General features: G+C 37.2%; 1 protein-coding gene across 1 annotated transcript; it reads left to right on the top strand.

Annotated features, from left to right (window-relative positions):
• Positions 1-5,380: 5,380 nt before the first annotated feature.
• On the top strand, positions 5,381-11,215 carry LOC123919560 (CASP-like protein 5B2). The gene is made up of 3 exons (XM_045971510.1): positions 5,381-5,700; positions 9,667-9,799; positions 10,622-11,215. The coding sequence occupies exons 1-3, from the start codon at positions 5,567-5,569 to the stop codon at positions 10,820-10,822; spliced, it is 468 nt and encodes a 155-aa protein (XP_045827466.1). The 5' UTR covers positions 5,381-5,566; the 3' UTR covers positions 10,823-11,215.
• Positions 11,216-12,249: the final 1,034 nt, after the last annotated feature.

The raw sequence follows: 12,249 nt of genomic DNA, 5'->3' as shown, positions 1-12,249 counted from the left end.
TATATTTTCTTTTACAATATTGGAATATAAATATATAATAGTAACTTAATGCGGTTTTTGCGGTTATCCGCGGTTTTTACGGTTTTTGCGGTTTGCGGTTTTGCGGTTTGCGGTTCAGTAAGAAAGCCATCCAAATACATCCAAACCAAATGCGGTTTTCGGTTTGGTTTGGTTCGATTTGCGGTTTTACTTTTGGATTGGTTCGGATACGATCACCCCTAGATGGAATATTACCTTTAACTCTTGAAGTTGATGTCCAAGGACAAAGTAATTAACCAACTACTTATTCAAGAAGTTTTTAATATTTTCTTATTCCAAGTGACACATTTTATTTTTATCAAAATAACATTTTTTTTATAAAAAAAAACATAAGAATTGTTAAAATTAAAATGAATAGAAATCAAAGAATTATTCTTTTTACTTTGTTTTTTGACTAATGGTGGAATAATTTTTTATTTTTTATTACTTTGTGTCGTGCTAACGAGTGTTCTATGACCACTCTTTTAAGTATTTCAATTAAATAAATTACTATTTATTCATAAAATGAAATATTTTATTTTACAATGTGTCAACTTCACACATTTTCATAATTTTTTTTTGCAAAAACTTACTTCATCCGAACACAAATATAAGCAAAAATGAGAATGATGATGAGGGAGAAAACCCTCCGAAAGAGATATGGGGATTATGGCGAAATTTCATCCCCTAACACACGAAGATTCTATTATTGAATTGAATAATTTATTAAATAATATTTATATGTGTATATTCAATTAATTTATTAAAATTACCATTACCGTATAACATTATGATTCATTTCACCAAAAAATATTTTTTTAAACTAAGATGTTAATGAGCTTCACCAAATTCTATTTTAAAAGTAAATAATTTCTTAGCTAAGCTTCTTGCGTCCAAACTCCGAATTACTAGATTTCTTCCTTTAAGAACAAGAGAATTAACAAAAAAGTTTAATTGCATTTTTGTTCTGCCTGTTTTTATTATTTTGCAAAGTTGATCCTCCTATTTTAATATTTGACAGTTTTTAGATAAAATATTTGATGGAGGACTAAAATTGTAAAATTTTAAAATAGGGGACCAACACTGCAATTAATTAAAAGAAGCCATGAGGTGCTAAAAGTTTTAAAGAAGAACGTTCGACGGCGCAGGGGCGGGGATGCTTTTAACCGGTCTTGTTCTTTGAGTCGCCAAGCATCTGATGGTGATTCCAATACATCGGGTTCTATCAACAATGATTGGTTAAACTGGGTGGCTGTTCAAGGAAATGAACAAATGAAGATGGATGATGTGTGGGGGATAGGGAAAGCTATTGGGGTCAAGTTTAAAGGAGACAACGTGAATATGTTCAATATTCTTTCCCGGGCGGGCAAAGGCAAGGAGGTCTCAGGTCAGCAGTCAGGGGGGGGGAATTCGACAAGCGAGTGAGTGCTAGTTTGTGTGTTTCATCTGTTTGTTGCGGGGGGAGTGTTTTCTGATGAAGATTGTGTCTTGGAATATTAGAGGATTGGGTGGTTTAGAGAAGAGGAAGGAAGTACGTAAGTTGGTGGAGGATCTGAAACCCTTCGTTTTCTGTATCCAGGAGACGAAGCTGCAAAACTGTGACGTTTTTCTTGGCTCGAATCTTTGGGGTAGCTCATCTAACGGATTCTCTTATAGACCCTCGGTAGGGGCGTCAGGGGGGCTTATAACTTTGTGGGATACTTCCGAGGTGGAGGTGTGGTCGACAGAGAGCCATGAGTATGTTCTGTGGTGTCATGGTCGGTTCTCTAAGACTGGAGAAGAGTTCTCCGTGGCTAATGTTTATGCGCCTTGTGACGATAGGGCTAAGCAAGGTCTGTGGGATTCCCTTTCTGTGAGGCTTCGTTCACTAGTGGGTAAGAGGGTGTGTGTTTGTGGAGATTTTAATGCGGTTAAACTTGTAGATGAAAGGCGCTCGTCAAGAGGTGGTCATCGTTCTTTGGATTATGTTCCTTTCGCTCGCTTCATCGAAGATAATACCCTTATTGATCTTCCTTTAATTGGTCGTAAGTTTACTTGGTTTAAAGGGGATGGATCTTCGATGAGTCGTCTTGATAGGTTCCTTCTTTCTGAGGAGTGGTGCTTGGCCTGGCCTAATTGTAGGCAGGTGGCTAGGATGAGAGGGTTATCTGACCACTGTCCCCTGGTCTTGTCTGCGAATGAGGAAGACTGGGGACCTCGCCCGTCGAGAATGCTTAAGTGTTGGAAGGACATCCCCGGCTATAACTTGTTCGTCAGAGATAAGTTGATGTCGTTCCAGATTGATGGTTGGGGAGGATATGTGCTCAAGGAAAAACTTAAGATGATTAAGGCATGCCTAAAAGAGTGGCATAAGACTCATACTCAAAACCTTCCCGGCCGTATTGAGACCCTGAAAGGCAGGCTTTTGGCTCTTGACGAGAAAGGGGAGGAAGATGATCTTTCTGAGGAGGAGTTAGTGGAAATTCATGGGGTCTCGTCTGACATTCACTCGTTGGCGCGGTTGCATGCCAGCATTAGTTGGCAGCAATCCCGTTCGTTGTGGCTTAAGGAGGGTGATGCCAATTCGAAGTTTTTCCATTCGGTTTTGGCGGGGCGTCGTCGTAGGAATGTTATGTCCGTTATTCAGGTGAATGGGGTTAATGTTGAGGGCGTGATCCCTATTAGACAGGCCGTGTTTTCATATTTTGAGTCGCACTTTAAGGCACCTAACGTGGATAGGCCTGGGGTTGATGACCACCTGTTTAAAAAGCTAAATTAGGCGGAGAGTGCTGGTTTAACCAAACCGTTCACAGAGGATGAGGTGAAATCAGCTGTGTGGGATTGTGACAGTTATAAAAGTCCTGGCCCAGACGGGATTAATCTAGGTTTTATTAAAGATTTTTGGGCTGAGCTACGGGGTGACATAATGCGTTTTCTTTCGGATTTTCACCGTAATGGCAAGTTGACAAAGGGTTTAAATTCTACTTTTATTGTTTTGATCCCTAAAATTGATAGTCCTCAAAGGTTAAACGACTTTCGCCCTATTTCACTTGTGGGAAGCCTGTATAAAATTTTGGCGAAGGTTTTAGCGAATAGGTTGCGTACAGTGATTGGTAGCATGATTTCCGAATCTCAGTCGGCGTTTGTGAAGGATAGACAAATCCTCGACGGTATTCTTATTGCAAATGAGGTGGTGGATGAGGCGCGGAAGTTTAAGAAGGATCTAATGTTGTTTAAGGTAGATTTTGAGAAGGCCTACGACTCAGTGGACTTGGGGTATCTGGATGATGTTATGGGGAGAATGTCTTTTCCAACTCTATGGAGGAAGTGGATTCGTGAGTGTGTCAGTACGGCTTCGGCGTCTGTGTTAGTTAATGGTAGTCCGACTGATGAATTCCCTCTCCAGCGCGGTCTTAGGCAAGGTGACCCGCTGTCCCCTTTTCTCTTTTTGCTGGCTGCTGAGGGATTAAATGTGCTTATGGAGGCGATGATAGCGCAAATTTTGTTCACGGGATACAGTATTGGAGAGCAGGGTTCGATGACGGTGTCACACCTTCAGTTTGCAGATGACACTCTTTTGTTGGGGGTCAAAAGTTGGGCAAATGTTCGGGCTTTGCGAGCTGTTCTTGTGCTTTTTGAGACTATGTCAGGCCTGAAAGTTAATTTTAATAAAAGTATGTTGGTTGGGGTTAATATTCCTGATTCCTGGTTGGGCGAAGCTGCGTCTGCTCTAGGTTGTAAAGTGGGAAAAATTCCTTTCCTTTACCTGGGTCTTCAGATTGGGGGCGATCCGAGACGTTTGAGTTTTTGGGAACCGATGTTGATTCGTATAAAGAATAGATTATCCGGGTGGAAGAGTCGTTTCTTGTCCTTTGGTGGTCGTCTGGTTCTGCTAAAGTCTGTCTTGACATCTCTACCTGTCTACACTCTTTCCTTCTTCAAAGTTCCCTCAGGTACTATTTCCTCTATTGAATCTCTTTTCATTAAATTTTTTTGGGGGGGTTGTGAGGATTCTAGGAAAATTCCTTGGGTTAGTTGGAACTCTATTTGCATAAGTAAGGAGAGTGGAGGTTTGGGGGTCAGGCGTTTGAGGGAGTTTAACCAGGCTCTTTTAGGAAAATGGTGTTGGAGGATGCTAGTGGACAAAGAGGGGTTGTGGTTCAGAGTGTTGGCAGCTCGTTATGGGCTTGAGGGAGGTAGACTTCGAGATGGAGGCAGGAGAGGGTCGTCGTGGTGGAGGGAGTTAGCGCGTATTAGGGATGGAGGGAGTGAGACAGGGGGCAGGTGGTTTCAGGAGCAGGTTGTGAAGAGGGTGGGGGACGGGTCAGATACTTTTTTCTGGACCGATCCCTGGGTGGATGAGATTCCTTTGTGTCAGCGATTTGGGCGCTTGTTTGAGTTGGCAGAGACCAAATCGCACACGGTGGCAAAGATGTTTGCTTTAGGGTGGGGTGAGGGAGGCGAGGCGTGGGAGTGGAGGCGGCAGCTGAGGGCATGGGAGGAGGAGATGTTGGGGGAGTGTCAGTCTTTACTTTTTAACATTTTCATGCAGGCTCATTCTACTGATAGTTGGCAGTGGCGCCCTGATCCTGCCACGGGTTACTCTGTTAGAGGCGCATATCAGCTTCTTACTTCTCATGTTTCAGTTACTATGGATGATGCGGATAACCTCATTTGACATCCTCAGGTTCCTCTGAAGGTTTCCATCTTCGCGTGGCGTTTATTGCGTGACAGGTTGCCCACAAAAGTAAACCTGGTTACTCGAGGTGTTTTATCTTCTACAGCTCATTCTTGCGTGTTTGGATGTGGAGAGGCTGAGTCAGCCTATCACTTATTTATCTCCTGCAGTACTGTTGGTTCTCTTTGGGATTTAGTGCGCTTGTGGATTGGTATTCCTGTGGTGGGTTTCACTACACTGCGCGACCATCTTGTTCAGTTTACTTCTTCAGCAGGTGGCTCCCGCGCGCGTCGATCTTTTTTACAGCTCATTTGGCTCACTTGTGTTTGGGTTGTATGGACGGAGCGAAATCATCGATTATTCACAGGTTCAACAGATACATCCTATATTTTGTTGGACAAGATCAAGCTTTTCTCTTTTAGGTGGTTGAAGTCGACGAGTGTTACGTTAGCTTATAACTACCATAGTTGGTGGTCTAGTCCTATGATTTGTTTGGGTTTTGTATGATTTGTTTATGATTCTGGTTCTATGACTCTTTGTAAACTTTTGCAGTCTATCTTGGCACGTCTTGTGCTGGGGAGGCTGTTGTGGTAATATATATCATTTTAGCTTTTTGAAGAAAAAAAATTAAAAGAAGAAAAACAATTATCTTTCTTTTCTAGAAAAAGTAAACAGTTCACCCACTCCTACTTGCAGTTAAAAAACAAATCTTTCACAATATACTAACATTAATTAAACAAATTCCACATTTCTTCTTTCACTCCAAAATCCTCAAATGGATTCAGAAGCAGAAACAAAAATCTCCAATAATTGATCAATTTTGAAAATTAGGGTTTCATTTTCTTCATCTTCATAAAACCTAGAAAAATTGGAATCAGAAGAAGGTGGAGAATGATGAAGAGATTAATGGGTGGACCTGGAACAACGAGTGGATTCTTATTGAGGTTTGGACAATGTGCATTTGGTGCTGCTTCTATTAGCGTTATGACTTCAGCCCCTGGATTCTCTACCATCACCGCTTTCTGGTTGGTATTTATTTATTTATTTATTTATTTATTTTTTTTTTTTTCTATTTTAAGTAAAAATAAAAATTGCATTTTTATGCATGCTTCTGTTTTTATTTCTGATTTTAAAATTAGGGTTTTGTTGTTGTGCGGTTGGATCATTGTTTGATATTGCTAAATTGTTTTGTTTTTACTGAGACTTTTATTGTATGACTTTATTTAGGGTGTGTTTGGATAGAGGAGTTTGCAGGATATGTAGTGTTGATTAAGTATAGCTTTTATTTCAAGTGTTTGTTTCTGTAATGATTTTTTTGAAAAGGATGTTTCATTGTTGTTTCTAAACTTATGAGAATGATTAGTTAAAATGGATGTTGTTTTCCTTTTGAAAATACCATTAGCTTATGGAAATGAGTTTGTGATGGTCATTTCATTTGGGAATAAGTGGTTGAAAATTGTTTTAAGCTGAAGAATGGTTTTGGTCCTCTCAAGTATGAGTGTTAAAATCCAAAGATAAGCTGTTGTATTCAATTGATATAGGTGTACTTGTACCCCATTTTTGAAAGGGGGGCTAAAATGATTCTTAACAGTGAAAATGAATTACTTTTAATTTACAATTATTACAATTTTTTTGGAGTTTTTCTAAGACAATAATGAACTTTAGTTAAGGTTGAATCGATCAGAAGTACCCGAGTTTGATTTCTAGCTGAAAATTTGGAACAATCGTTCCCTTGGCTTTACTTATCTCTCGGCTAAACTTTGGATTAGCACAACAATGTTTTATTGTTAGGATTGTAGAATAAAGAGAAATTAGAGTAGTTAATAGTTGTTCTTAGAAGTTAGTTAGTTAGTTTAGGCTGTTATGATTTTGTTTATGCTGGTAGTTTGGGAACATGGAAATGCCTGATTGTTAGATAGAATAATGCATTGTAGACTTGTAGTTTGTACGTATCTTATGGGCGTGAACGCTGCTTCATATCATGCATAAGTGACAACATACATGGAGTATGTGTGTGAAAAATGAAGATTAGCTGTAATGTGTAATCCAATTGTGGAAACTGTGAAGATATTAAATGAAATGTTTATCAGTATGTTTTTCTGTTAAATATTACTGGTTCACATGAATGTGGACTACTTAATTTGTGTTTTATGGACTTTAATGAATACAATTTTCATTGTCTACCCCTATGCGATTGAAAAAGTTTTGGGTACATTTTGGTGTGTATTGTGACGTGGACTAGATTTTTTCCCCTCTTTTCAGATGTGTCTATGTGATTGCGAAAGTTGTGTACATTTTGGTGTGTATTGTGACGTGGACTAGATTTTTTTCTCCTCTTTTCAGATGTGTCTATGCGATTGTGAAAGTTGTGTACATTTTGGTGTGTATTGTGATGTGGACTAGATTATTTTCTCCTCTTTTCAGATGTGTCTATGCGATTGCGAAAGTTGTGTACATTTTGGTGTGTATTGAGACGTGGACTAGATTTTTTCTCCTCTTTAAGTTTGTTTAGTCTCAATGTTATATTTTCTTCCTTCCTCATTTAAATCTTGTTAATTTGGACATAATATCATCAAAATACTATCTTCTGTGGCTTATCAATTATAACCATCAATTAATAAAATCTGGAACACTATTGTATGCCATTATTTCTATTATCCTTTTCTTCTCATCAGTTTCGAATTGCCTTTACTCTCTAAAGTTCTCTGCTTTTAAGTTGTAATTTTTTTTGCCTGCTGCTTCCACAATCTCCTTGCAAATCTCTAATGTAGTTCATCCTCCTGCATACCACGATCCGGCAACTTTTTCAGTGACTTCATTCTCACCTGAGTTATGAAGTGATAAATATAGCTTCTGTCTGTTATTATACGAGATGGAACGTCACGAAAGTGGGTGACGCGTCCGGTTTCGCGCGCTAGATAGCATTGTGGGTTGGATCTGGAGCGGTGCAGCAGATAGATTAGGGGAAACAACGGTCTTCTCTTTCTCGCGATTTTCTCTATGCCTCTCCCGTCTCTCTGTGTAGTCGCCAGAGAAGAAATTAAAGAAGCACAGTGAAGGTGAAGAAGAAGAAGGATGACGATGGATTGCACAGTGAAGGTGGCGGCGGGTACCGAGAGAGGAGAAACTAGGTTACGATGAGTTTCCCTTGGTTAATGTCGGATCTTTCATAATAGGAATGGGTCTAGTGACCTAACTGGATAACTTAACTTTGGTTTTTTTTTTTTTTTTTTTTCCATTTTAATATTGGGTCTGTTTAGTTATAAAATCAATTAATTTAATTAAGCAAATAATTATGAATTAATTCCAAACACCAAAAATAAAAATCTATCTTTAATTTTTCATTTATATTAATACTAAATATATCTTTTCATACTTTCTCAGTTCTTAATAATATAATTTTTTAGTATCAGTGTCCACATCGCTAAAATAGCTCCCCGCTCGAGCTCCGTTCCATTTTTTGGGTTCGCCCTCTATCGAGATTGATAACATAGTAGCTTCCCATTGTGAATTATACCAACGGGGATTTCTCCTATCTAAGTCATGTGTCATGACAGTGGTGAATACGTCATGGCTGTGAATTGTTTTCTGGCGTGTAAAGCTTCCAAAGGCTATTCTTGATGAGTTTGAAGCTCTTTTCTTCTTGTTATGACTTTCTAGTCATTCTTGCAAAGTCTCGTCTTCCTTTGTCGTGATGCAACATTCCAATCATCTCTATATCATTATCATTTGGTCATTTCTTAAGTTTCCTTCTATTAGTGCTCATTTCTCCAAAATCTTAAGCATCCCTGAGTTGCATTTTCAGTCATATTTGGCGGATCCGTTATATTTTCGTTTATTAGTAGGATTCATTTGTAACAACTAACAAGCTTAAACATGGTTAGTTTAAGCTTGAGAAAAGTCTTTAGATATATGAAAAATATCTCATGATATTTTACTATGAACGGTGTGATAGTGGAGCATAGCATCGCATGGCCACAATTTCTTCTTTGTCGCATCCTTTTTTTCGTTCGTGATCATCATGATGGTTGCTTTTCTTGATAGAGATAATGGAAATGCACTCCTTCAGACACAGCCAAACTCTCTTTTTCCTATTAGTTGCTTGTTGTAGATTGATTTTTTTGGGCTATATAAATGAAATTTTGTGCCTCCCCTGTTTTCTTTTTTTTTTTGGTTACAAAAAGAGGGCAGGGCCCAAGCCTCCCCTGTTTTCTAACAGGCCGAATTTGGTGATCTTGGTGTATTCTTCATGTACAAGTGTTTTTCCATTGCCGATTCCCTTTGTTTTTTGTTTCTCTGAAATATTCTAACGTCTCGATATATTTTTGGGTCTTGAGATTCCTTGTTGCTGATCACACATGCTGTTGTGAGAATGATGCATAGAGGATTAAATTTATTATTTTACATGAATGTTGTTATTATTAGCTTATGCATTTAGCTTAAGATCTACGACTTCATTATTAATTTTTAAATGTCTTGAACTTTGAGATTTTTTTAGCATTAATATACGTGTAGTATAAATTATTTAATTTGTAAAATTGTAACTAAAATTTTAGTATATCGACCATCCCACTATGCGCTATCGTGCGACAGCATTTTTGGAATAGGCTGTTACACATTTCTATACAGGTTTGGTAACTATGATTTTGAATACTTTAAATTATTTATTGAGATACTATTTCCATATTTTTGTATATTTAAATTGTTTACATATTTGTTAGGATTATGAGTCTAGTATAAACCTCTATCTTTCACATTAAACATATATGTTTTGCATTAAACCTCTATGTTTCGCAACAACTCTTCGCATTAAATCAATATCAATTCAAATACACATTTAGTATCTATTCTTTCTTCCCTCAATCGCAACAATTTTAATAATATGCTCTAATGTTTACAACTTAATGTCAAAGTTTTGCTATTATGTGGAAAGTGTTTCCATTTTTTATTGCTTAAATTGATTCTCACAAGATCCTTGCTTCCTTTTTCAGCTATTTAACTGCATCAATGGGACTTCAAGTGCTCTGGAGCTTGGGACTTGCATGTCTTGATATTTATGCTTTGAGAAGAAAGAGAGACCTACAAAATCCAATTCTTGTTAGCCTTTTTGTCGTAGGCGATTGGGTAATAGTCACACAACTCATTTTCTATTTTCATGTGGAGAACTAAGTTCAACTTTATAAAACAAACAATTGGAAGGATAAAAATATGCTTAACATGATTATACGCATCATTTAATTGGACAGGGATTCCATTGGTTCTAAATTTTTGGATGGTAATCACTAACTACTTGATATCTATGAAGCACTGATCAACAAACACATACACCAACTGTTCACTGACACGTAGGCACCAATAGTTATTTTAAAAAATAGAAGTTATTGGGTGTAACCTCTCGTGTTGGTGTGATGTTGGACACTCACATATGTTAAACACCAAACACGCCTTTAGCCCGAAGTGTCGGTCTTACATAGCTGGATATAGTCACAAACATAGTTGTGGGAGTTAAATATTTTAATTAGAGTACAGCAAGCTTTGTAGGCTTATTGTTTATGCTTCTTCAATTTTGTGACAGCTTTTACCTTTAATAACAGCAAGAAATGAACAACTGATTTAGTTCTAGCTACACGATATGCATGTTACTATTGTACATAAGCATAATTTGGTTGTAAAAGGAATAGTCACAATTTTAAACTGAACATCACTTACTGCATTAACATACATGCACTCGTGCAGAATAGTATATCTCGATTTGGTCATCTTTTTAACAAATCTTGATGAAAATGTTGAGTTGATAAATACGTGCTTCAATTTCGGAATCATATTTAACAATTATAGGAACCTTCATTATCTTCCTGTTATTCTATGGTATCACATTTTCTATGTTGTGAAGAAAAATTGAGGTGATTATGTGGTGAAATCATAGTAGTGATTTATGATATACAGGTAACAGCCATTTTGTCACTAGCAGCTGCATGCTCATCAGCAGGAGTCATAGTTTTATATTCGAAAGACGTGGATATGTGTGCAGTTCATAAGAATATTCCTTGCCACAGTTACCAGGTTTCTGTGGCCATGGCTTTCGTCACTTGGGGTCTTACAGCTGTGTCATCGCATGTGATGTTTTGGATATTGGCCTCAGTCTAGCTTGATTTATTTCCCTCAGCTTGACTGATGACCACCATGGACATCACAATATCTTCGACATCTCTGATATTTGGGGCAAAATTTTCGTTATTGTCCCTTCTTCAAAACTCTTGATCCGTGGTTTATGAGGTGTCAACATAGTTGAGATTTCAGTTATCACAGTGATGTTTTTGTAAACTTAGTTATAGAGTTTTGGTTTTTAATCTAAGCCTTGGATATGATTATGTGATCTTTCTTCCTTAATGTAGGCAAATGATTGTACTCATGCTACATTGTTGATTTTGTACATAATCTTGTATGTTAATTTAGTATCCTGGAAACCTTGAAAAGAAACCGGAGTTCGTATTTCCCTTGTTATGATTTAAAATTCATGCTATATACAGATTGCATATAGTATATGTTTAATCTTGTTACAATTACAAATTCATCAAAACTATATGATTAGTTTCATTACGAGGCAAGCAAACTTTGTTGCTAACCCTCTTGATAGTAGGGGGTGTCAATGTCTTATGCTAGCTCCAAACTCCGAAGTTTTCGATTATAGTCAACCTGGATTGCAAAAACTAAATTGTTGATAGTTTTTGAAGAGATATTTTGGTGGAGGGGTGACTAGCATTCTTCAATTTAAAGGACTAAATTGATCTATTTTTATAATTTCAAGACCAGCATTATTTAATATTTTCATGTTGGAATAGGTTTACATGTTACTTCAATGAATAAATAAATGGCATGAGTGAGATTTCAATGAAAGGCATATATGAGATGACAATGGAATGTTTTACACGCCATCCTCTACCAAACCTGATAATAACAAAATAAACAAATAATTGAAAACATTTTTTGTGTGTAAATCTTGTTAGATGACAATGTTCAAAACATTTTTTATAATCAAAATAATATTAGGTACAGACACCTCCAAGCACCTTGTCAAATAGGCCATGGCTACCACCATGAAAGCTCCACCTGAAGGACTATATCATTGATCATTTTGTAAAATATTTTGTTGGTAATGGCAAAATATATAGTTTCATTGAAATTCACCACAGTTAATCGATCAAAATCATTGAATAACAATCGAATAACTCATCATGTGACTTTGGCAAAATAGAATTTCGATCTTGTAACATTGGTTCGTCATGTTGTAGGAGTCTAATCTATTATGCTAGATTCAATCTCGATGGTTTGAAACAATTCAGCGTCTGAGGTGATGGGGTAGGCAACTCGCCCCATACATAGGAAGAGGTGGAAGTCAAGTACAACGATCAATGATCACGATATCCGGTTTGGTTATCTCTTATCCATATTTAGTATAGATCAACAATTCTTTAATTAAGAACCCAAGTTTTTGGTAAAAACTATTTAAATGCAAATAAAATGCACCAAATGGAAATAGATATATTCTCTCAATTATTTTTCATTCATGTTTT

This window comes from Trifolium pratense, linkage group LG4 (assembly GCF_020283565.1).
Source record: "Trifolium pratense cultivar HEN17-A07 linkage group LG4, ARS_RC_1.1, whole genome shotgun sequence".
Taxonomy (NCBI): Eukaryota; Viridiplantae; Streptophyta; class Magnoliopsida; order Fabales; family Fabaceae; genus Trifolium; species Trifolium pratense.
Note: the sequence above shows the minus strand (reverse complement) of the source record. Positions and strands in the feature narration are given on the sequence as shown.

Excerpts from the sequence above, each read along its gene's own strand:
- LOC123919560 (XM_045971510.1), top strand. The coding sequence starts at position 5,567 with ATGATGAAGAGATTAATGGGTGGACCTGGAACAACGAGTGGATTCTTA. Across the intron at positions 5,701-9,666 it reads TCTACCATCACCGCTTTCTG|CTATTTAACTGCATCAATGG; the intron begins GTTGGTATTTAT and ends TTCCTTTTTCAG. Across the intron at positions 9,800-10,621 it reads TTTTTGTCGTAGGCGATTGG|GTAACAGCCATTTTGTCACT; the intron begins GTAATAGTCACA and ends TATGATATACAG.